Source organism: Eschscholzia californica, unplaced genomic scaffold, assembly GCF_041429995.1.
Source record: "Eschscholzia californica isolate CP2 unplaced genomic scaffold, dmEscCali1.0.p SCAF_4, whole genome shotgun sequence".
NCBI classification, from domain to species: Eukaryota; Viridiplantae; Streptophyta; class Magnoliopsida; order Ranunculales; family Papaveraceae; genus Eschscholzia; species Eschscholzia californica.
The window spans coordinates 32,340,490-32,367,037 of record NW_028238461.1 but is presented as its reverse complement, the minus strand read 5'-3'; the positions used below and the strand labels follow the sequence as shown (position 1 = coordinate 32,367,037).

General features: G+C 36.0%; 2 protein-coding genes across 2 annotated transcripts; one reads left to right on the top strand and one right to left on the bottom strand.

The window, feature by feature from the left end:
• The first annotated feature begins 12,354 nt into the window (after window positions 1-12,354).
• LOC147544166 (uncharacterized) lies at window positions 12,355-14,116 on the top strand. The gene is made up of 2 exons (XM_086673268.1): window positions 12,355-12,714; window positions 13,052-14,116. The coding sequence occupies exons 1-2, from the start codon at window positions 12,597-12,599 to the stop codon at window positions 13,858-13,860; spliced, it is 927 nt and encodes a 308-aa protein (XP_086529394.1). The 5' UTR covers window positions 12,355-12,596; the 3' UTR covers window positions 13,861-14,116.
• On the bottom strand, window positions 14,110-21,547 carry ERD4 (Early-responsive to dehydration stress protein (ERD4)). The gene is made up of 6 exons (XM_086673266.1): window positions 21,121-21,547; window positions 18,624-18,769; window positions 17,306-17,581; window positions 15,857-16,701; window positions 15,515-15,770; window positions 14,110-15,257 (listed from the first exon to the last, which is right to left on the bottom strand). Exons 1-6 carry the CDS (start codon window positions 21,386-21,388, stop codon window positions 14,874-14,876), a joined length of 2,175 nt encoding a protein of 724 aa, XP_086529392.1. The 5' UTR covers window positions 21,389-21,547; the 3' UTR covers window positions 14,110-14,873.
• Between the last annotated feature and the right edge of the window lie 5,001 nt (window positions 21,548-26,548).

Genomic DNA, 26,548 nt, shown 5'->3' with positions numbered 1-26,548 from the left:
CAAGACACATGAAAATATGACTTAGACTACGATCGATATCGAATACTTCGTTTCGTCTATTAACTATGCGAAGTGCTTGACAAGACACATGAAAATACGATCAAAACGATAATCGAATTAAATGAACATCAATTCATAATCAAAACATCAAATCATATTAAACATAATCACGAATTCATCACATTTCATCTCATATAATCGACACACTAAAGTTAGCTAAACATGGTGATTGAATAAGAAATGGAAAGAAAATGATGAGAGAATCTCCCTTTTTCGATGATGGTTCGAGGCTAAGATCGTCGGAAAATATGAGTTTTTAGTTGCAGCCGATCTCCCCTTAGCAATTTTCTGGGTTCCCCATAGCGACCACCATCATCTTCTCCATTTAGAACACAACCTCCATTAAAGCTTCATTAAGCTTTCTCCCTCTAGAGATTTTTCACCCAAAATCAAATCAAATTACATGGGAAGATAGATCAAGACATGGGGAGTAAAAGCCCTAAGGTTTCGGCTCAAGAAAGTTGCCGGAAAACCATGAAAAATCCGGTCAAAGCTTGTGGAAATCCGGCCAAAATCAAGATCCGGCCAAAAATGCCTAGATCCGGGCCGAGAGCTGCTGTTCCGTGCACATCCGAGCCGTACCGAGCAGCCATCCGGTCTGTCCCGAGCTGGAAACACTCCCGAGCTGCTCCAAAGCAGCTCGGGTTGCTGCTGGCCGCATCCTCCATTGCCGTTACAGCTCCCAAGCACGCGTTCCTGCCGTTCCCGTGCTCCACCTTCTAGGATGCAGCTCGGGCTGCTGTTGTGTGCTGTCCCGAGCTGCTGTCCCATGCCCATGCTTCATGGCTGCCCGAACTCTTGTAGTGCCGGCCTTGCTTGGCCGGCCTAGCTTGGCCGGCCAAGCTAAGGCCGGCTACTCCTACCTCCTTCTTCTCTCTTTTCCTCTCTTCCACTCAAACCCTAGAAACTTAGAGCTCAAGACACCCAAAACCCTAGCCTCTTCTTTTCTCTCTCTTCCTTGATGCTTGGTTGTTGAATCCTCCAAGAAGAAGATGAATAGTGTATTTGACTCAAACCCTAGACTTAGTCAACCTTGACTTTGACTCAAACTTGAGTCTATTGGGTGCCTCCAAAATCTCTTCCTTCTTTCATCTTCTTTGGGCTTGGGTTTTAGACTTGGGTTTTAATTTTCACTTGGAAATCAAGAGGGTGTCTTCTAGAATTATAACCAAAGGAGGGTGCCTTCATAGCATCTTTGTTTTAAGACCGAACCTCGACTTCTTTCTTTCACAACTTCCCCGTCCGAACTCGGAATTGACTTCCGTTTTCACTGTTGGACTCGTCTTTGAATCCTCTTCTCATTTGATTTGTTTGAAGTCTTTTTCTCTCGTTTTGGGTACATGAAATGATAGTGATAATTCGCTCCCTTTATTCCGAATTAAGTTCTTTATTCCAAATATGGTACCTAAACAAGAAAAACACATAAAATGTTATTGATAACACTCGAAAATGACTAATTAATCTATGTTAGGCTCCTTAAATGTGACATTTTCGTGTCACATCATGCATATTTGATAGTTAATTTGTATTCGTTATTTTTATGAAGATCACCATTAATAGCATATGATGACCCTTTAACTAGTTATGACGACTAGGTAGGTCTAACCCTTAGAACAGGTACCATTGAGTCTAGTAGGCCAGAAATCAAGAACCGAAATGAGCATATGTATACGTGTTTTGAGATAGATTCCCGAAATCCTCGTCCTTTCTCACATTTAGAATATAGCCTAGCCTCTCAACCATTAGGTTTAAGTTTAGTTGTCAATTTCTTTGTTTTGCTCGGTCTGTGGCCAAAATCAAAACCCCTTTTTTCTCGTTTTAGTGCTTAGGCATTTAGATTAGTTCTCATTAGATTTTGTGAAAAAAATAACGCTTGAAAGCGAAGCCACGTGTGAGCTTTCCCTTGGACCGACCCCGATCTTCCTTGGTACTACATGATACTTCTTCTTGGGTTTGTAATCTTTTCAGGTTTATCAGCGGTTCCCATAAGGGACCCTTCTTTCTTTTTTTTTTTTTTTTTTTTATGTTATTTTCTTTTCTTGTATTCTAATTGTTTCTCAAAGTATTTCTTTTTATCAGGTTTAGTAACTAAGATTTGGTTCTTTACCAAGTGTTTTAGTAAGTTCATAATTTTGAAAAAAAAATAGTTTTTTTTTCAGTTTATAGTTCTTTTAGCTAGCAGTCTAGCACGTCTTAGGCTATATATATGAGAGCTTAATTCATTGTAAAGAGATATCTTGAAATAAATACAAATCTATTTAAAACTTGTATCTTTGTCTTCATCATTATGTGCAAGTATTTTATGCTTTATTTCAAGCGTATTCCTTTCGAGATCATTTTATTCAACTTTATTGCCCTATAGTTGTGTTGCTTCTCCATCAATTTCCTTTGACGCCTTTTCTTTCTCCCTTTTCCTCTCTCTACGACAATCATCGTCTCCGCTCACACCAAGGGTGGGCCCGCATGACGTGTCTCCACGACCCAAATGTGAGTTCCTCCTTTAAGTGCCTTTAGTATTAATTTACAACCAAGTAAGTGAAGGGGATTGTACTAGGGTATCTCATACACCTAATTGTCTAGTGTTGGTAGCGGAATCTCAAACATCATATGTTTAACACTAGTTTCCAGGATCTATACATGAACATACCAATGAACTAGATTGGAAAGATGATTACCTCTTAATCGCTTTCCCACGAACTAAATCCCGACCAGTATTCGGAAGATAAGAGCTCCAAGTGTAGCTCCTCTACTTGAGACACCGAGTAATGACTTGAACTCCCTCCTTTCAGTCAGCTAGGACCTTCTTGAAGGTTGAGATGAAGAACTCCTTCTTCTTGACTAGATACTTGAGAAAACTCCTTTTCTCTCTCTCTCTCTGAGATGTATATTCTGAAACTCTTTCAGACACTCAGAAAAGATCACACAAACTTGGCTCTGAGTTGTCTCTATCTTTAGGTTGTATAATTAGGTATATATAGAAATCCGTAGAAGAGGTATTAGACTCAAACTAGGATTCCATAAACCTAATTATTAGGCAACTCCCAAAATACCCTCCATTGGGTCACTTAAGGTGGCCGGCTAACATAGCCCTTTATGGGCTTCCTTGGCCGGCCCACTTAGGGCCTAGCCGGCCATCACATGGCCGGCCCCATTGCCTAGGTCGGCCATCACATGGCCGACCTCCCTAAAGCCATTCCGGGCCTCCCTTTTGGGCCCGGACATGTTTATCTCTTCGGACTTCTCCGAATCTTTCAGGACTTACCAATAATGGATCCAATCCACTTATTTTCCATTATCCATCTAGTCAATTCTCTCCGTTCAAATCACTACTCTGTTGTGTAACCCTTGTAGGATCCGGTCTATGTTAGCCGCGAATCAACTCTTGATTCGACGATCGTAGTTGGCTTCTAGCTAAGCATTACGACCCCTAATTGGACCGGACTAATGATCTTCCGAGTAAGGTCATTAAGATCCTATTAGCCAAATTGTACGCATTGCATCCTTGGTCGAAGGACACTCCTTCGAAAGGATACCATTCCTTCAGACTTTAGGCATTATATCCTTCAGTAAGTAGCCCATTCAAAAGACCGACCCAGTGATATTGATCAATAGTCCAACACTAATATTTACTTTCATTAAAAAAAATCACCACTTTCCAACCTGGCAACTTATACATCAAAACTTAAATGCCCTAATTTCTGAGTTACTGACCGTGTACTGGTGTGCTTGCACCAATAACCCCACTTATTCCGTAACCATTAAATATTAAATAAAATGTTTTCCTTACGCCCTAATTTCTTTTCTTTTTTTTGGAAAATTCTTATAACTGTTTGTAGTCAGCTATTTCTATTTTATTTATATCCTAGATTGTTTTCTATTCTAATTAAAATTAAGTTTCCAATCTACCATTATATATTAATTCTAATCAAATAAAAAGCAAACAAATATATAGAAGTTATAAATTTTGGTACTCAGGTTTTCTTACCCACAAGAAAAATTTGATCCGTCTTGCAAAATTTTACCCGCAATATTTTTCTAATACTGGTCTAATGATGCTTGAAGACCAATTTATTTTATTGTTGAACATACAAGGAAAGGAAAAGAAAGGAAAAACTAAACAACATCCGAAATAAAAGGCGGGAGGGAGTTCCAAATATTCTTTCGTTGATGGTTCCTTCCCCATTTAGCCACCGCGTCAGCTTTTGCGTTGTTTATTCTCGAAATGTAGGAGAACTTGATGTTAGTAAAGTTGTTCTTCATGTGGAGGATTTCAGCTAGATGTTTCCTGGATTGCCATCGGGTGGAGTAGCTTTGGTCTTCCAAGTAGAAATAACATTGAGGTTGTCACTCTCAATATGGACGTGGTGAATATGGAGATCTATTGCACTTAGGAGTGCAGATCTGATTGCTAGACATTCACATTCTTCCGCATTTTAACCTCTGACTGTATCTGCGAGCGCTTGAAGACCAACTTGAGAATTATATACTCCCTCCGTCCCATTTTGTTTGACCTTTTGGGAGATCCAACTTATTAAGGATTTTCATTTATTGCTTCCTAACTAAATGTATTTTCCTAAATTACCCATATTTACTTTAGAGTATCACAATGAAAACTACATTGGAAGTAGTGAGAACCAGTAGAATATTTTTTTTAGTATTACAAGGGTAGATTGGGAAGCATCTATAAAACTAGTAATAAATGAGTCTTATTTAAAGTAAGTGGACAAACATTTTGGGACTTCCTTAAAAGGAATAACACCCAAACAAAATGGGACGGAGGGAGTAATTGATATGAAGTCTAGCGATGAGTTTATAAGATTGAAAGGGATCTTTGATCTTGCAAAAAAAATAGTAGAGAAAAGAAAAAATAGGTGTACCCGCTTGTTTACTTACTATTGACATTGACATTAACACTTCCAGTTGCGACTTCTATAGTAGAAAGAGTGTTCTCTGGTATGAGTATTGTGAAAAGCATATTACGGAATCGAATGGGAGACGAATTGATGAATGATAATTTATTTGCATACATTGAGAAAGACGTATGTGATACTATTAGTAATGAAGTTATTATGCAACGATTTCATAAGATGAAAACTCGTCGAGAACAACTATAAATATGTAAATAGATAAAATTATTATGAATCAATAAAAGTCATTTTTCTTATAACATATACAATTATTATTTCTTTTGACTTCAATATGCCCCAACATCGAAAAATTCCTGGCTCCATCACTGGCTCACACGATGTTGAGCTTAAACAACATCAATTCAACCGCATCATCTTCAACTCGTCATATTTCTCTCTCTATCTAGGGCTTTAAGCTCAAAGTTTTGTTCAACTCGATCTTTGTCCCCTTTTTTAACGAAATCGATTGGGGCTTCATATGATTGTGATTTTTAATCGAAGTTTTTTTTTTCATTTTTATATACCTTTAAATATAATGTAACCATGTTTTTGTGATGAACTTTTTCATGTTTTATGCGGAGAAATCTGTGATGGTGAAGATCTGGTGCGAACTTTATATGGTGAAATTTTTCGTTTTTTGTATGGCTAAGATTTTTTCATGTTTAATTTTGAATGTGTCTTGAATATGGGTCGATATCTAACCCGGTTTGCACTTGTTAAACCACTTTCAGGGCAAACCCGAAACTAAATATTTTTGGTACGAAGCAAAGCTGATTTATTATGTTTGTACGACAAGACTTACTAAGAAGAACAAAAAGAAGAAGAATGATGAGGTGGCGAAGGAAGAGAAAAAAAAAAGTGGATGATAAACACCCGAAAAAAATGAGGTGGCGAGAGGAAGAAAAAAAAATGGATGATAAACACCCAAAAGAATTAGGGATATAGGAATTGCCTCCAACATATTTGGTCAACTTGTTTTGACCAAGTCTTGGGTGAAAATCACATTGCTTTTAACAAGTATAGACACTGCCTATAAACTTATCAAGAGAATTGTTAACAAATGCAACCCAAAAACTCAAGTTTTATGAAAAGAAGTTTTGGGATCTCCGTCAATGGAGATACTTGTTAAGAAAAATAACCTAATTAACTTGTTCAGGAATATGAAGATAAAAGATGTGAAAGTAAAAGAAGAGACACCAAGATAATTTAACGTGGCAAAAAACCCCTCCAAGATAGAAGGTAAAAATCCACGGGACCTAGTCTAGAAATCTTCTACTATAATTAAATAATGGGTTACACAATTCTTCCCTAAAGCAATATAGGGGATTAACCAATTCTTCAAGATGTGCAGAAACACTCTTAGATAACAACTTTTCACCACAACTTTGGTGGATAAACTGAACAAAGAAGCAAAGAAATAAAAATCTCTTACTCCTTAGGATTTGAACAAATCCTAGATTACCAAAGGGTGAAGAAGATAACCACAAACTAAATTGCTTCACAAGATTAATAATCTTCTTTTCTTCAAACCAATATTCTTCTCTTACAATCTCTCTTGAAAGAACCACTTAAGAAATCTCTCTTTCTTTGACTTCTCTTTGTTCTGAAAGTTGTGAATAATCTCTTCCCTTTCATTCCCTCTTATAATGATAAATAGGGAGGTTTACCAATAGAAATAAGAATTCATTTTTAGGCTTGAAAAATAGAAGTTTCTATTTTTTCCCCAAACAAGGAATAAGGAAAATCCTATTTTAACTATGAGTCCTTTTATTATAAGGAGGGACTCCAACAAACTCCGCCTCCCGACTTATGAAGAGGGACTTACCATCCCCAAACCTGCAACACTGCTACATAGCTTATGCTTGCCTTTGGGTAATGGTTTTGTCATCATATCTGAATCATTGTCGTCAGTATGGATTTCCTCGATCATCAACACATTTTCTTCAAGAACATCTTGAATCCACTGGTATCTCACATTTATATGCTTAGACTTGGAATGGAAACTAGAATTCTTACTGAGGTGGATGGCACTCTGAATATCACAACGAATAACATAATTATCCTGTTTCATACCAAGTTCTTCTAATAATCTCTTCATCCATAACATCTCCTTGCAACATTTTCTGGTGGCAATATATTCTGATTCTGTACTAGATAAAGTTACACACTTCTCTGTAGTTTAGATTGCCATGACACTGCTCCCCCTTAAAATGTAAATAGGTAGTTTGATGTGGACCTTTTGGAGTCTATATCTTCTTCCATGTCTGCATCTGTGTAACCGACTAATACTGACTTATCATTAGCAAAACATATACGAGGACGAACCTCTAAGATACTTCAGAGTCCACTTCACTACCAACCAATGCTCTTTGCCTGGATTGGCAAGAAATTTGCTTACTACTCCAACTGCAAATGCAATGTCCGGTCTCGTACACACCATTGCATACATCAAGCTTCCTACAGTTGAAGCATAAGGAATTTTCTCAATTTCTTCTTTCTCACTTCTAGTTGATGGACACTGATCACGCGTCAACTTGAAGTGACTAGCTAATGGACAACTCACTGGTTTTGTCTTGTCCATATTGAACCTTTCTAGAACCTTCTCAATGTATCTTTCCAGTGATAGCCAAAGTTTTCCAGCTTTTCTATCACGAGAGATATGCAAGCCAAGAATTTGTTTTGCTGGACCCAAGTCTTTCATATCGAAATACTTGTTTAGTTCCTACTTTAACCTGCTAAGTTTATTAGCATCCTGACAAACAATCAACATAACATCAACATAAAGCAGAAGTATAATCGAATCTCCATCAGGAAATTTATGAACGAAAACACAATGATCTGAAGTCGTCATGTGATACCCTTGATCCTTCATGAATGATTCAAACTTTTTGTACCACTGTCTTGGTGCTTGTTTCAACCCATATAAACTCTTCTCTAACTTACAAACCAAGTATTCCTTACCTTTAACTTCAAACCCAGTTGGTTGTTCCATATACACATCTTCCTCCAAGTCACCATGAAGGAAAGCGATCTTGACATCTAGTTGCTCAATTTCTAGGTTCATACTTGCACCCATCCCAATAATAACTGTAGAGAGGACATCTTCACCACCGGGGAGAAAATCTCATCAAAATCAATACCCTTCTTTTGCCCAAATCCTTTCACCACCTAGGCGTGCCTTATACCGTGATTGTGAATTTATTTCTTCTGTCTTGATTTTGAACACCCACGTATTTTTAAGAATCTTCTTGTTCTTAGGTTTTTCAACCAACTTAAAACTGTTGTTCTTATGCAAGGATTTAATTTCATCTTGCATAGCTTTCAACCACTCCTTCTTGTGTACATCATCTAGGTCTTCTTCATAACACTGTGGTTCTCCACTATCTGTAACCATTACATACTCATGTGGAGGATACTTGGTAGATGGTGCTCTCTCTCTAGTCGATCTTCTCAATTCAGCCGGTGGTTCATGTTGAACTTCTATTCCTTGCTCAACATCATCACCCATAGGAACATCTTCATGAGCTTCATCTTCATGATTTTGCTCTTTACCTGCATTATCATGCATAACCTTAGAAGAGATATGTGGATCTAGATCAATGAGATCATTACTATGATTCTCATGTTTCCCAACTTTCCCGAAGTCCTCAATAGTTTGATCTTCAAGAAAGACCACATCTCTACTTCTAATAATCTTCTTATCGACTGGATCCCATAACCTGTACCGAATTTCTCATCTGCATACCCTAAAAAGATGCATTGCTTGGCTTTATCATCAAGCTTTGTTCTTTGATCTTGAGGTATATGTACAGAAGTCTGGCAACCAAACACCCTTAAGTGTCCAAACTGATTTCTTTCCCAGCCCACACTCTCTCCGCTACATCTCCATCTAATGGTGTTGAAGGTGATAAATTGATCAGATAACATGCGGTACGCATTGCCTCACCCTAGAAGATTTTAGGCAGCTTAGCTTCATAGAGCATACATCTGATCCTATCCACAATAGTGCGATTCATACGTTCTGCTACACCATTTTGTTGTGGAGTTTTGGGAACTGTTTGTTCATGTCGAATACCATGGATTTTGCAATACTCTTCAAATGACCTGATGTATTCTCCTCCATTGTCAGTGCGAATGCACTTCAATGATTTTCCAGTCTCCCGTTCTACCATGTTGTGGAAATTCTCGAAAACTTTAAGTACCTGATCTTTGGTCTTTATGCCATATGCCCAAACTTTCCTAGAAGCGTCATCTATAAAAGTAACAAAATACAAAGCACCACCAAGTGTTTTGACCTTTAAAGGTCCACAAACGTCAGAATAAACAAGCTCCAAAACACTGGATTTTCTTTTAGATGCATTGCTTTCAAAGGAAACTCTATGTTGCTTTCCTACTAAACAATGAGAACAAATGTTTAAATTTATACCTTTCATGTTCGGTAAGTCTTGTCATTTAGCAAGGATTTGAAGTCCCTTCTCGCTCATGTGCCCGAGCCTTCTATGCCAAAAATCAGTGGAAGAATTTTTTTCAACTGCATTCAATTCTCCTTTACACAGTTTTACTTGAGTCCTGTATAAAGTACAACACTTCTTCCCTGTTGCTATCACCATTGACCTTTTTGTGAGTTTCCATTTTCCATTACCAAAGTGACTGTGATACCCTTCATCATCTAATCTCCGGTAGAGATTAGGTTATATCGAAGATCTGGTATATGCCTCACATTCTTAAGAATCAATGTACTCCCTGTGCTCGTCTCAATTTTCACTTCTCCAATTCCTATGATTTTTGAGAAACCTAAGTTTCCCATCCTGACTTTGCGAAGGTCACCAGTTCCGTAAGATTTAAAGAAATCCTTACATGGAGTAGCATGATACGAAGCACCTGACTCAACCAACCATGTTGTTTCTAGTTCTGACTCAGTCATACTTATGCAAGTGTCTTCACAACCTGAGAGTAAGATAATGTCATCACCTGATGCAATTGCTGCAACATTGTCTTGTTTTTCATCATCCTTTTTATTTCCCTTCTTTGATTTCCTGCATTCACTCTTGTAATGACCCATTCTTCCACAACCAAAACATTGAACTACTTTCTTTGATTTTGATCTTCCCCTTGACTTATCACGGTTATGAGGTTTTTCCTATTTTTACCTCTCCCCCGTCTTTCTATAACAAGTGCTTCTGAATGAGACTCGTCTGACGATGATTTCCTTCTTGTTTCTTCATTCAACAAACTACCTGTTACGTGATTCATACGCATTATGCCATCAGGAGCTGAATTGCTAAGAGACACCACCGATGTCTCCCAACTATCTAGTAAAGAATTTAGAAGAAGTAAGGCCTGCAACTCATCATCCAAAACTAACTTCATTGTAGAAAGCTGATTTACTAGACTTTTCATCTCATTCAAGTATTGAGCAATTGAGGTTCCTTCTTTATATTGTAATTTTCCTAGCTTTCTGAACAAATAAGCCTTTTTGGCAGTTGTCTTCTAATCATATAATTCTTCTAATTTTCTTCATAGACTAAAAGCAGAAGTCTCCGTCGATACATAATGAAAAGCACTGGGTTCTACCCATTGTCGAATAAATCCAACAACCTTTCGACCTAACACCTTTCAGTCATCTTCATCCATCTTCATCGGTTTTGTACTGTGAATTTCAATGGGTGCAACTAGGTCTTTGCAGTATAACAGATCTTTCATTTTTGTTTTCCACATCAAATAGTTTTATCCATCTAAACTAATCATGCGATTAGTATTCACTTCCATATTTCTGAACAATAAATCTAACATGAGCTCTGGTACCACTTGTTAGGAAAAATAACCTAATTAACTTATTCAGGAATATGGAGATAAAAGATGTGAAAGTAAAAGCAGAGACACCAAGATAATTTAACGTGGCAAAAAACCCCTCCAAGATAGAAGGTAAAAAACCACGGACCTAGTTCAGAAATCTTCCACTATAATTAAATAATGGGTTACACAATTCTTCCCTAAAGCAGGATTAACCAATTCTTCAAGATGTGTATAAACACTCTTGGATAACAACTCTTCACCAAAACTATGGTGGATAAACTGAACAAAGAAACAAAGAAATAAAAATCTCTTACTCCTTGGGATTTGAACAAATCCTAGATAACCAAAGGCTGAAGAAGATAACCAAAAACTAAATTGCTTCACAAGATTAATAATCTTCTTTTCTTCAAACCAATATTCTTCTCTTTCAATCTCTCTTGAAAGAATCACTTCAAAAATCTCTCTTTCTCTGACTTCTCTTTGTTCTGAAAGTTGTGAATAATGTCTTCCCTTTCATTCCCTTTTATAATGATAAATAGGGAGGTTTACCAATAAAAATAGGGTTTTCTTTTTTAGGCTTGAAAAAATAGAAGTTTCTATTTCTTCTCCAAACAAGGAATAAGGGAAATCCCATTTTAACTAGGAGTCCTTTTATTGTAAGGAGGGACCCCAACAATACTCAAGACGAGACTACAAGTTCCAGAATCCTAAATGTCAACAACCTGCTTATGAATCTGTGTAGTACCGTGAATTAGAAAATAATAGAAAACAAGAAATCGTCAACGGACGAAAGAAATCTAGAAAAACTAAAGAAAGATATAGATTTCGACCAAAAAGAAATATAATTCTAAAATATGAACCATAGAATTGAAAAAGAATCTAAGAAGATCGAGGTTAGATCGACAAGCAAATGAAAAAGAATGAAAATCTTAATTAAAAAGTAATGAATATACATGTCGTCGGATAGTAGGTAAAGATCCAAGGTTTTATGAAGATTTTATTTACCTGGTTTAGCCTGATCGAGGGTTTGAGTGTCCTTTAATGGAAGTACAGCCCCGGACACCGTTCTCTCTCTCTCAAGACTTACTTCGATTTTAGGGTTTAGAAAGTGAGAGCGATTCGAAAAACTAGTTCTTATGTGGAAGAATCCGGGTTTTGTTTTGAGTATTTCATCTTTTAACAACCGAGATAAAAGTTAAATGTTCAACACTATTTAGTATTAACAGCAGCATGTTGACTGGATAGGGTGTTGGATATGCTGACTGGTTCAAGAATGATAAATGTTCTGCGTCTTGTCCTATTAGCCACATAAGATAGGTAGCGACTTGGGCAGGGCATTAATCATTTTGTGACTGGATAGGGGTGTCAGATATGAGTACCATTTCCCATCTTATAAAATTGAATTCTTTGTAGATTAAAAGAAGAAAGATAATCACTTTCTCAACTAATGTCAGACAAAATAAGAAATTAACAACCAGAAAAATAAAAGTCAAATATGTATCTTCTAATATGTCGGAAAACAATTCTCAATTAACCAATCTCCTGAAAACAATAACAACCAAGAAACGATAGAACAAATAAAGGGATGAAATTTTTTTATTATTATTCAGATTAGACAATAAAACAGAAGAAGAAAAAGAACAAAGGACAGAAAGGGAGGGCAGAGAATCAGCTTTCTCTGTCTCTCTTTCTCTCTCCTCTATTTGCTACCTAACTAGCCTATATTGAAGATCTTTTAGCCTTATCAATCAAGAAAACCAAACTAACTTTGATTTGGATTTTCTTTTTGTCATAAGGGGAGACATTTGATTTGATCATCTCTTCATATACCTAATGATTAAAAAAATGAACAATTTGGTTCGTACCGCAGCAAACTCATCTCCTGAAATATCACCTCTATCGTCCCCAACTAATCTCAATGGCACTGCTCATTCTTCATTAATATTACAAGGTGAGAATAATATCGTTATAATTATATATCTCGTACTAAAAATGCTAAACGGTCCAAAATTTGGGGCTGACCACGGGCCGAGGCCTGTCCTAATTAGTCAGCCATTTTCTCATGGCCTGACCAATTGAGGCAGGCCACAACACCTTTCGGCCTGTGGTCGGCTCCAAATTTTGGTCCCTTTAGCATTTATAATGAATTAGGTATGCAGTTTATGTGTGAGGATCATTTTCCTTCCAATAATAAATTAAGTTTTATCTTTACTTGTCAAAGGAATTATTTTACAAACACTTACACTAATTTTTTTCTCTCTTGGTTGGTGGATGCCTTTTTTTTATAGGTTTGGCAGCAAATGTAAAGTTATTGTTGAAACTGATTGAAGATCACAATGAAGCATGCACGAAAAACTACGATGGCCGAAAACTCCAAAGAGTAGCTAGTATGATAACAATCATTGACGAAGTTAAATCCCGGATTCAAAAATCGCAATCTTTCAATAACAGGAGAAATGCTGCTTTACGACGATGTAATACTGAATTAAGGGCTCATCAAGTACAACATAGAGATCAAAGTAGGCAATCTAATGAAACTGCCGGCTCAAGTAGTAGTACTAGTGATGAAAAGGAACTGCTAAGAAAGGAGCTTAGTGCTAGTTTTGCTGCAAGAAAGAGCTTAGAGAGGATGTTCTCGAGCTTGGGGAAGGAGAAGGAGATAATGACATCCGAACTTGCCCGTAAAGTTCATGAGTTGAATGGAATAGAGGAGCATGTCAATGATCTTAAGGTCCAAAATGCTATATTGTTGGCTAAGATCCAAGCTTGTGCGTTGGAGCACCAAATAGAAAATGGTACTTACACACAAGAGCATACAAATGGAAGTGGAACGCTTGAAGAGTGTAATACAGAGATATCAGAGAAACTTTTCGCATCACTAGACGGGTGTAGATCACTAGAGAGAAGATTAGAGCATGCCCTTGAAGAAAAAGAAGATGCTTATGTGAAAATGGTTGAGATTGATGAACAATCTAAACTTGGACTAAACCACATTGCATATCTTCGAAAACGCTTGAATAAGGAACAAACTGGCGATGTTGAAGATGAGTTGTCTGCTCTGGAAGGTATATTCAAAAGCCTTGAGAAATTTACATGATTCTCAAATGAAGGACCAAATAGATAGATGATGTGAAGAGGGTTTAAACTCCTCTCTTTGGTTAGCTTGTAGTAATACCACCTGATTAATAGCCTTTTCGTCTTCTAAATTTTGTCTAAAAAGAGATATTGATATATCAAGCTTCAATAGGTTCAACTTTGCTTTAGAGGGAGGACTATCTTCTTGTCGTTTTGATATTATGTGTATTGCTTTCGCTTTTTTCGTTAATAAAATGATGCAATTTTGGAGTTTTGCACTCTTGAAGTATCCTATACTTTCACAAAAGAAGCTCCATTCGCACTGAAGAAGATAACCAATCGAAAGGATTCAATTTAGAGGCATCTAGACGGAAGAACAAGCCTGGTTCTTCGACAAAGACTACACATATTACAGACAGAAAAACAACTTCTAATCCCACTGTTAATATGAAGTTAACTGATGCCTACACCATGATAACGGCCAACTTGCTCAAGATACAAGCCTTCACTAGAGTGTCGGTAAACTCTGTTCAAGCCGTTTTAGCTACTCTCAAACACTCTGGAGTATCTTGTGTACCACTAGAGATCATGAGGTTGCTAACCAAAGAGAGAAAAGAAAGGGCGGTCAAGCTATATGCCAACAGATGATGGAACCTACCCCACAGACTTAGTAAGATACCCAGCATAAGATGGTATCTAAAAATCATTCTGCTTTCAGATTCGCATGGGGGAGCTCGATCAACACGATAACCTAGAAGAGATGCCAATCTTAACATTCCAGTAGCCAAAATGGACCAAACAGATTCTGTCGAAAACCCACTGAATGCATACGAAGTATCAACAAGCCAATATTTTTTACAAGCCAATCGTTCAAGAAATTATAAACTTCATGAATATCCATCCTACAACTGTTTAACACAAACAAACCCAAGTATCAGTGGTACATCAACACTATTGTATATCTAATCAGTACACAAAGTACAAAGACCACAAAATACAAAACAAAGAATACAGAATCTATTTACATGAATGAAATCAAGCAAAAGAACCCATCCTAGAAACTGGCTGTGAGCTAGCGTCTTCAAATTGTTCAGAATCATCAAACTTCTCCAAACTCAATGAAGGAGGGACATAAGCTCGGAAGATTGACTCCATGTTTGGAGTCGTCTTCAACTCTTGAGAAACAACTTCAAGAGGAGTGCAGCTAAAAGCTCCATAGAATTTCCTTGAGCAAACCAGTGAGAAAACTACGGATAATATGGGAAGTGGTAAAACTATAAGACCATACGGGAATTTCTTGATCCCAAAGTAACCGATCATGGCAACTTGGTAAATGATAAGTGAAGCAAGAACGCGATTGTGCATGTGAGGCCACATACGTCCATAGCTTTCATATCTTTTTACATAAACTTTCAAAGCCTGCCCGATGAAAATGGAACAAATTCAGAACTTCAATAATATTGTTTAAGTGATCAACCTAAAACGGGGAATAATAAAGAAAAGTGCATTCTTAGTTGACAAATTATATCCTAATCAGCTTGGGATTCTATTTCTAGTTAGTCTCCTAATTTCTTTAGTTTATAAGTTTTAGTATTTTCTAGTAACTGTAAGTTTCTTCCAATTAGCAGCAGTTTGGTTTTCGGCTGGTATTGGAAGAGAGTAGTTTGGAACATTACCTGATTCCGAATGATAAGCCATCCAAGGCCAAAGTAAAGAACGCCGAAGGGGATGATTAATGAAGCTATAACAGAGTAGCAGAGCGTGATTGTTATGATCAGCATGTCGGCGGGAACCCTAGTTGCAAAATTTAAATCTCCAGGAGCCCAAGCTTCTTTCACATCCATCTCAGTTTTACACAAATACTTTCTCTTCAAATGGTACATAATTAAGGGAACCAACCTAGAAAGCTCGAGCCCATAGCCGACAAAGAATCTGAAATTATCGAAAAACAAAGTTAATAATGACAAAAACGAAGGAAGAGGATTAAGAAAAGAGAAGTAGTAGGACGTGGAACTCACCTTAAAGCCACAAATGTAATGAAGAAGGTAGCATTTCTAGGGAGTCCACTCCCTAACAAATCAATTGCCTTTTTCGGTTCATCTTTGATAGTGTTAAATGTAGTGTACAAGGTCCCACCGATAGTAACACCAAGAAAAACATTTAAAACTGAGAAGTAGAAATATTTTCCAGCGGCCGCTCGTATAACATGAGACTCTGAAGGAATCCCCTCCCTCCTTGACAGGAACATCAAAAACTTTGGAAGCAAAGCCATGAATAGAAGAAGAGCAAGCTGTGGCAGAAAAGCTTCAAGTACTGTTTTAAGTGCTGGCCGATCCACGATTACCTTCATGAACGGAAGAATCTTTCTCAAATTCTTTAGTGTCGTGAAACCAGACACAAAAGTTATAGGGATCAGATAGAAAAATATAGTCAAAGCCACAATCCCATAAATAATGTATTGACGTATTTCTCTCTCATAAAACTTAATTGGAAGATTATTCCAAATCAATTGACATGGTTCAGGAGCTTCCATTACTGTCCACCTGTCGAGCATTAGGGCATGGACAGTCTGACTTGCAGATATGGCAGCTGACCTGTCGTTAAAGAAGATCAAGGCCGACCCTTCTTGTTTCTCCGTAATAGTCAACTGCTGTTCCGTTTCCAATTTCGGGATCAACTCTGTGATCATCTTACTGCAGTATTCTATAGTATCTACTTTTTCCCCTACAAGACCGAGAAAGCCAATTTTGTTCGTGGGTCTTGTTCCTTCTGGCTTACTCGTAGATTTCGAAGAAGCATATATAGCTTCAGCACGAACAAGCTTCTTTTTGTACCCTTCTAACTCTTTCCAAATTTTATTGACCTGAACAATACATAATTAGTAAATTGAAGCGGTGAACAAAAAATTGTGCTTTCAGTTAACATACATGGATTCTGCTACATGAATTCTACGCCATCATAAGAACTAAAGTTATAAGTGTAACCAAATATGATCTTTATAGAAGCTCAGAGTAGTGTAATACGAAGTGTTTAAATCCCACTTCAAGTATGTCTGTCTGAACTTGGTCTAAAATATCTCCAAGTAATACGCCTTCAGCAACTCAGATTAAATGATTCGGATATTGAATTTATACCTTGAGTCAGATTTCAGATCTTAAATGTAAACAAAAATGAACACTACACAAGAAGGGTGACTGAGCTTGACAAGTTCCCAAATTTATTTCTTAAGCCTTTGCAATTTGAATAAATATTTAGTTGACTTAATTAATTGCTTTTTTTTCATATAAATAAATACACAATCATGCATTTACAATTTATTCACGGTACGAAGATACTTAAGTGTCTTTACTTTCTTTAATCGTTATAAATTATTTAAAACTGACTATGCCTTACTATAATATAATTTCAGCTACTATCAAATTTTAAGAAACATAAATGATTTTAGAATGGAGAAAAGGGTAACTCACCTCTTTGTTCTTAGTGACCACCATTGATCTGTAAAATGTTTCTGGATGGGTTTCCCGAAAGAATGAATCCACTTGTTCTTTTCGAGTTAAGCCTACAGGAACAGGGGGTATGTCTCTAACAAGAACGGCATATAGCTCAGGTTTCACTTCTGGAGAACTTAAAGCTGCAGCTCTTAGCTCAATGACACGCTTGTATGCTTTCCACAACAAGTAAAATGTCACAAAGGTAACCCAGTAGGTTCCTATTAAGAAAGCCCATAACCTTGGACTTTTTATCTGAAAAGTTAGCAAGATGATCAGTTTTTCTGGAGGAAGCACGATCATCAATTCACAAAAAGTATAGCAATTGAACTAGGATTTTAACGTGCCAGTAATGTTAACTGGGTCGATCCTTTAATGATAATCCGGGCAAGCAAATTAATTAATGGGGATAATCCTTTTTCGTAGTTTTGCCGTTTCATATATTCATATAGGACATTCAGATCCTAGTGTCACTTAGGTGGGTAGAACCCATTAGAGTTTATGTAAATCATATATGATACTTGAGAGTCGGTCGTTTTAGAGCTATAGAATAGAACTATTAACGCATCTAGTCTTGCAACAAAAAGAAAGGCGATTAGTGTGTATGGTGTAACTGTAACAACGAAGGTTCACCACCTGTTGGTGTAGTGGTTAGACACCCACTCCGGAACCAGGAGGAGGTTCCAAGTTCAATTCTCAGTGGAAGAAGAAATCCATGATTTATTGAACTTGGTTTAAATAAAGTAAAGGTAGGGGCAATTCATGATGTATTCATGCCATGTAATGAATGTAATGAATTTTAGAGTCCATGTAAAAAAAAAAGTAATAACAACTAAAAATAATTGACCAGGACATAGAAAAATCGCAGGCGGACATAGAAAAAAAGATTCACAAATGCCACAGAGGACCTGTTAACAAAATATATAAAGAATAATGAAATAATGCAATCATGTGAATCTTTTTTTCTTCCCAAAATCAAATTAAGCATAAAAAATACAGCATAGTAGAAATATAAGGAAGTGCATTAATAACTACGGAAAATTTTCAAAATCTTGAGCGTTGCAAAACAACCCTCAGAAAACAAAACAGTTCAATTATGTAGACAATAAGAAATAATAACTCTCCGTCTGAAATGAACAAATTGAAGTAAGATAATAACTTGCGAAAGATAGTAACATCAAAGTAATTGAAGAACAAATACAAAAACATTACCAACAAGGCAACAATGAGTAAATTTCCTACTATTGTCCAATAATATAACCGTATAAAGTAAAGAAAGAAAAATAAGAGGATTTACTATGATGTTTCCCATGGCAAGCTTGTCAATGTCGTTGAATGCTCCCTTTCCAGTGCTCTGAGTTACTTTCAAGGTACGTTCAGTTGCGGCAACAGGCAAAAGAACGGGTAGGAGCACTATACCCGATGAAACCAGTATCCCAAACACTAAGATGTAACAAAAAAACATATTAAAAATACAAATATTTAAATCTGAATGCAAATCAAATTTCTCAAGTATATGGGCCTTCTTTGTGAAACAAATATCTCAAAACTAACACATAAAGTCCAACCAACTTGTAAGTTAAAAGAAGGCATGAATTTGTTTAATCCGGAGAAACTACCCAATTGAGGGTAACTATGTGAATCACATAAGTGATTATCTAACATTTATAAGTTATAACACGTAAAAAGAAGGCTGCAAAGTTAGCTAATCCTTACCAGGAAAACCAAAAGTGAAATTGCAACTAAATCCAAATTTAGAGTGTAAATCAAAATGTAACATCCTTCAAGAAAAATTTATTTTACAATAACCTTGACAATGTAATTGAACCACAAACAGAAAACATGGAGAAACCCGATTACTGAGACCATTGAAAAAAAAGGAAATATTTTTCAATTAAATTTCCCAAAATAACAAAACTACTAAGAAATAACACGAGTCATGCTCATCGGTGTTAGCGACCAGAACCCACAATGGACTATCAAGTCATAGTGTCATACTCTAGCTTACGCTTAATTTTGTAAATAATTTCCCCAATCCAATAAAATAAAGAGTTAATTCCTATATGGCCCCCTACTTTGTGACCAGCTTCCTTTATGGCCCCCTTTTTTTCGTAAATTCAAATATGACCCCCTATTTTCAGGTAAATGTCATTACTACCCTTCCTAATTCTAAATTTAAAACATTAAAACAAAATTATTTCCACCTCACCCCCCTCTCTCCCACCACCTCATCTCACCCTACACCTCACCCCTCTCTCTCTCCAACTCACCTCTCTCTCTCTCTCCAACTCACCTCTCTCTCTCTCCAACTCACCTCTCTCTCTCCAACTCACCTCTCTCTCTCTCTCCAACTCACCTCTCTCTCTCTCCAACTCACCTCTCTCTCTCCAACTCACCCTTCTTCTCCGGTGAGGTGGCCGGCCGGAAAATTTTCCGGCCGGCCACCTTCAAATTAAAAAAAAAAAAAAAATTTCTCTCTCCTCTCTCTCTCTCTAATTTTTTTTTTTTTTTAATCTCTCACCTCTCTCTCTCTCTAAAACTCCGGCGAAGGGGGTTTCCCTTCGCCGGAGGATCTGTTCACGAACAGATCTGTTCGTGAACAGAGAACAACTCTCTGTTCGTGAACAGAGAACAACTCTGTTCACGAACAGAGCTGTTCGTGAACAGAGAACAACTCTGTTCACGAACAGAGCTGTTCGTGAACAGAGAACAACTCTGTTCACGAACAGAGCTGTTCGTGAACAAAGAGCTGTTCACGAACAGCTCTGTTCGTGAACAGCAGATCTGTTCACGAACAGATCTGTTCGTGAACAGATCCTCCGGCGAAGGGAAACCCCCTTCGCCGGAGTTTTAGAGAGAGAGAGAGGTGAGAGATTAAAAAAAAAAAAAAATTAGAGAGAGAGAGGAGAGAGAATTTTTTTTTTTTTTTTTAATTTGAAGGTGGCCGGCCGGAAAATTTTCCGGCCGGCCACCTCACCGGAGAAGAAGGGTGAGTTGGAGAGAGAGAGGTGAGTTGGAGAGAGAGAGAGGTGAGTTGGAGAGAGAGAGAGGGGTAGGGTGAGATGAGGTGGAGGGAGAGAGGGGGGTGAGGTGGAAATAATTTTGTTTTAATGTTTTAAATTTAGAATTACGAAGGGTAGTAATGACATTTACCTGAAAATAGGGGGTCATATTTGAATTTACGAAAAAAAGGGGGCCATAAAGGAAGCTGGTCACAAAGTAGGGGGCCATATAGTAATTAACTCTAAAATAAACGACATTCTGCATTAGAATTCACTCTAAAAAGAATGTTTTGAATAGCATCCAGCAGAAATTTAATGTTTAAAACAAAAATTGAGGGTGACTACCAACTCACAATTGAAGCTACTCAAAAGCTAAAATGGGTAAATCCCTAATAGATCTATCTTCAAAACAAGTGAAGGTAAGAACCTAAAAATGCTATCCCCATCAGCATATTAAAATAACAAATAACAAGTACAAAACAATAACTACCTTAACAAAAAAAAAAAAAAAAAAGTACAAAACAATAACTAACACAAATCCCACATTAGGAAAGTTAGGGTAAACCCTAAAATCAAAATTGAAGTTACTCAAAAAAGAAAAAAAATAACAAACCTACATAAACCCATAAATCTCAAAGACCAAAATGGGAAAACACTAAAATTGCTACAAAATAAGTATCACATTAGATCTAGTAACCAAATAATCACCACAAAAATTTGAACAAATTTCCATGAAGATTTAAACTCCTAAAGAAGTAAACCATAAATTGGAGAGAGAAATTAAGGAATTACCAGTGCTTAAGAAAATCAAGTAAACAGCAGTATCAACACCAGACATGGCAATAACATCTGCTTCAGAAGAAGTGAAAGATTCTTTAATCCAAGTAAATGGGTTTCTAGTTCTTGAACTTTCAGTTGGATCTAAACCTTTAAGAATCCGATTTGGATAGTAAATAACATCATTTGATGGACTCTTTGAAAGCCAAACAAATAATAACATCAATACAACAAATATTGTAAATGAAGTTGCTAAAGATGTTAAGAATGAACCTAAATCCATTTCTTCTTCTTCTCTCTCTCTCTAACTCAAAACAACAATCCTACTACTAGTCTACTACCATGTATTCTCTCTCTCTCTTTCTAACTCAAACCATGGATTTGGTTCACTTAAAATTGAGGCGAGAAAACTAGCCGTTGAAATGTGGGATTAAACGGCCATGGAAGAATATAAGAAGGAAACTTTGGTAGTTATAGATTAGATTTCAGAAGGGTTCAGTTATGTTGCGCCTTCTTATCTAGGGTTGAGCGTCGTCCTTGGATCTAGACCGCTCGATTCTTGATTGAAGTCGCTTTGGGATTGTTGATCTCGAGGATTTGGAAAAAGTCGAAGACCGAATGATTTGATTAGCTGTATTTTTTGGGGGGTTACTTTTGATTTATTGTTTTTTTTATAAATGAGTAGATAATTAGGAGAGATGTCGGTTTCACTACAGTCGAGATTTATGAGTAGAGTGCGCGTATTGTAATTACGAAAATACCCTATATCCGTTCCGGATATTTTATGTGTAAGTTGCGAGAGGCAACGTGTCTAGCTCTATCGAGTAGACTGCGTTTATCGGGAAAAATGACTATATGGTCCTTCATCCACGCTGCCTTCCGCGGTTCCGGCCTACTTTTGGCTTTCATGTGTTTTTCTTTTTAGTAAATTGACTACGAAATATATCACGATAATCTAGTGGTGCCTAATGAGTCGTCCAGTGACAACGCTGCTGATGTTAAAAAATGACCTTCCGTTATATCAGCATGAAAAGAGAGTTGATGCATGACAGCCTCCGTTATGATCGAATATTCTGTCTAGATGATCGATATTCCTTCAATTCCCACTCCTTCTCTTAAAAACCTGGAGGGAAAACCTGCAAAAAGAAAGAAAACGGATCCGACGCTCAAGACAGTCAGATTGCTCTTTGAAGTAAAAGAATGGGTATTGATCGATCTTTTTTGGGTGTGGAGTCTGTTAGACTTGTTTTGCTTACCTTGAAGAAGGTGATATGAGACCCTTTTATAGGCCGAATTAGGATTTCCCTTTGTAGTTATCTTGTATCTAGGCAGTGTCGAGGCCAGAAAATTTTATGAGCGGGGGCACTTTCTTGTTATAGTTAGTGAAAGAATTTCATAGTATACGATTAGGTTAGAATCAAAAAACAAAATTTCAACAAAATTTTATTTATAGTTTAGATATGTCGTGGTAATTTTAATGTACAACAAGTAAGTTCTAATTTTCTCATCAATATGATTTAGGATCTTTCCCCCAACTGGATTCCAAAAATATATTTTTTAACAAAAATGAAGGGATGAAGAGATAGTGGTGAAGATTAAGAAAACGATGATGAAGAGAAAGTGATCGTACTGGAAAAAAAAAAAGATAAACTTTTCTTTCTAATAACATGTTACTATAACAAACGTGTAAAAAAACCTTGAAGTCCAAAATACAAGTCACTAAAAAATCATACCAAATCAAAATTATGAGAGTTATTTAGAAAATTCATCATCTCTACGAAACCGTTTTTATTAAGTTGGTCAATTGAGGAGGTCAAAATTTAATTAGTTCAATTGATAAGAACCAATTTTAGACCAACACATGCAATTTATAAAGTATTTTCAATAAGTATTAATCTTAAACCAAACAATACTTTTAAGAATTTTTAGGTTTATAGTCCAAAAAACGGGTCCTAATAGTAGATATAATCCTCTCTAATCCTATAAAGGGTTTTAAAACCAAAAAAATAATATAAATGGATATATAGTCCATTTGGTCTCATCTAGAGAGTAAACACAAATCTCTAGAATAAATATTATTTCATAATCCCTAATCTAACCTTTCCATATTTTATAACTAATTTATATTCGAAATCTATGCATATCTTTTTCCATATTTATGTCCCATATTTCTCTCCAATCATGTTTCTATTCAAAGTAAGGATATCTTCATTATTATCTCCCATATTTCTCTCCAATCATGTTTCTATTCAAAGTAAGGATATCTTCATTATTATCTCCCATATTTCTCTCCAATCATGTTTCTATTCAAAGTAAGGATATCTTCATTATTTTCAGTAACGGAAACTCTTTATTTGATCTCTCTAAAACCGATTTAGTTGACAAACCTCTATTAAACTCAGAAAATCTTCTTCTTCTACATTATATTGCTGTCCAAATTCATCATTATCAGGTTTAATACTTTCGAAATCTTTGTAAACACCATTGTTAATATCTAATATTTCTTCTAATAACTAAAACCCTAATTATTTCGCTCTATTATAAAACGTATCAGATTTATGCTACATATCTATAGATCTGTTTACTAATTCATTAATTTCGAATGTATGATGTTTGTTTTCTCTCTCTAAAATTTTCATAACTGTTTAAGATCTTTATGTTTATTCCTTATTCAATGATTTATAACTAAAACCCTAAAATTTTCATAACTGTTTAAGATCTTTATGTTTATTCCTTATTCAATGATTCCTTCAAAGTTAGTATGTTATGTTTGCATCCAGTGATAATATCAGATTTCTTTAGATCTATGTTTAATCTTCTGTTGTTTCTGATATTTCGTGAGATCAGATTATCAATTATCAATCGAATGTTTGATGTTTATTTTCTTTCTCTCTCTTAAAATTTCATTTATGTTTTTGATCTTGATGTTTAATCCTTCAACTAGAGTTTGACATTATTGCAATCAATCATCATAGCAGATATCTTTAGATTTGTAGTTTAAGCTTAATGATATTCTCATTTTTTTGTTCAGATCTGGTTTTCAATCCATACGGATTTATGAAACATTTGTTCTTTCGTACGGTTACTCATAACAGAATTTACAGTACATGTACTGTATCGTAAATTACCACAATCTATAGTAAATTATGGGTAATTTACAGAACATTACCCGTGCTTTAACACCAAAACAATACTCATTTCATTAGTAAAAATACTTCGCTTTACTATCAAATCTCGTGTACTTTGCAATAAAGTATATATAATTTGCGTATATCTTCATGTTCTTACCATTATGTATATAATTTACGTATAAGTGCTCATAAATTATGTATTATTTATTTACCATTACGTGTACTTTTCACCAAAAACAGTAGCCTTGATAAGTTTACCAAACTACTCAAAACCTTCAAATGTTGCCAAAATTTGACAAACATTATATATAATTTACGAAATTGTACATGTAGTTTATAATACAATATATGATTTTTTTTTCTTTAATGTATGTGTATTTATGTGTGTAGATTTGATATACCAGATGAAATTTCAAAGAGAATCATCAAATCAAAGTGAGTCAACGAAACTAATGGAGAGTACATGGACGGGCACCATTTTTGAACCAAAAAAGATTTTGTACTTTTTTTTTTGTAACAGAATGTAAAGGAATTATATGTAATGTAAAAGAAATTATGTGTAATTTATTGAACAAGACCCACATACATTTGATAAATTATGTTGTATATTTGACAAATGATGGTTTCCTCGTCATAAATAATACATAATTTAAGTATTTGTTTCATAATTTGTATTCTATGTGTATTTATGTATGAGTAAAAACGAAAACATATGTTGCTTTAATGTTCTCAGAAAAATATACTATTTCCAAAACTAAAAGTTAAGTGAGAGAAAATGATATTTATATGTTTTGTATATTAACCCCCAAATCACGCTAAATTGACCCTAGAAAATATACTATTTCCAAATCTGAAAGTTAAGTGAGAGAAAATTGATTTGAATCGAAAAAAATTTACATAGTAAGAGAGAAAAAATTGATTTGGTTTCTAAATCTGTAAAGAGAGAGAAAATTGATTTGGTTACGATTTTTGTTTTGAATTGATTTTGGAAATAGATTTGCTTTCCAAAACGGTTAGAAGATAGATAAAAATCAATTTCGGATTTATAGTTAGTTGCTTTAAATCCCCTAAATCATGCCCACATTAGAAACATTCCAAATTCACCCTGGAAAATTAAAAATCCCGTGATTTTTGTAGGAGGGACATGGACGGTAGTTCTCTCATAAAGAATGGGTTATTATGTCCATAATGTAAAAGGACTAAATATCCATGTTTTGGGAAGATTGGATCATAAACCTTTTTTGAATATTATTTTGGTCTATATACCCACGGACCCTACTTTTAACTAAAGTAAATAGTATACATTCTAGGATAAAAATGTAAGCAGTGGAAATTCTAGAAAAAAAATGTTTTGTGAGTGGGTCGATCCCAAGACCTCCAGAATGTTATCCAAGCGTTTCACCAATTGAACTAGAGAAGAGCTTTGTTTAAAAAGCGAAAATATATATACATGATATAGTGGAAAGTACAACTTAACGCTTACGAGTCACATTAGGGTCGTGGGGGCATAGGCCCCCACGGGCCCCTATGTGGGCTCGCCCTTGTATCTAGGATAAATAGAAATATCCTAAGTTCAAGGATATTTCGTAGATATCCTGCCGAGGTGATAGATCTTCAAGGAGATATTTCTTCCCTTAAGACTCTTGAAGTCCAAGCTTGCTTAAACACTTCCAGATTTGTAACCGACTAAGGGCATCTCCAATGCAAGACTCAAGAAAAACTCTAAAAATCTTATGTGTCAAGTGTGAAAAATGGATCTCTAAATGGTCTCTTTCCTATTTGGTCACTTAGAGACACTCTATTGCAAAACCTTCTCCAATGCTACACTCAATAGAAACTCTAAAAATCTATATTTTGGTTTAAACTAATTGATTTGCTTATGTGGCTCTTCGAGATCCTCAAGAGGACACTCTAAATTTAGATTGTCCTCTTAAGGATCTCTAAAATAAATCTTGACACATCACTTTAGAGATTCATGTTGAGTTTTGCATTAGAGATGGATTTTAAAGAAAAACTCGAAAAAATCCCATATGGCACTCTAAGATTTAGAGTTTGAGTGCTGCATTGGAGATGCTCTAAAAGATATTTCGGGATTAAGTCGGTAGGTTAGTGCGTTTCTGCCTCCCCAATGCTAGGCGTAATGCATCGACCGAACCTACGCGGACCCCTCTCATTCTTTTAAAGACCCCAGGACTGATCTGCTCATGCCGAAGGCGTTACAGGGTTGGTTTCTTCTAGCCGACCTCCCAGTTAGGGGAATATCTGGTGGATTGTCAAGGATTCAGTTGTCCTGCTACCTTAAGCCGGGTTGT

Coding starts and splice junctions, on each gene's coding strand:
- ERD4 (XM_086673266.1), bottom strand. CDS start 21,388: ATGGATTTAGGTTCATTCTTAACATCTTTAGCAACTTCATTTACAATA. Junction 17,582..18,623: donor TTGCCATGGGAAACATCATA/GTAAATCCTCTT, acceptor CTAACTTTTCAG/ATAAAAAGTCCAAGGTTATG. Junction 15,258..15,514: donor GGCTTATCATTCGGAATCAG/GTAATGTTCCAA, acceptor TTCATCGGGCAG/GCTTTGAAAGTTTATGTAAA.
- LOC147544166 (XM_086673268.1), top strand. CDS start 12,597: ATGATTAAAAAAATGAACAATTTGGTTCGTACCGCAGCAAACTCATCT. Junction 12,715..13,051: donor TTCTTCATTAATATTACAAG/GTGAGAATAATA, acceptor TTTTTTTTATAG/GTTTGGCAGCAAATGTAAAG.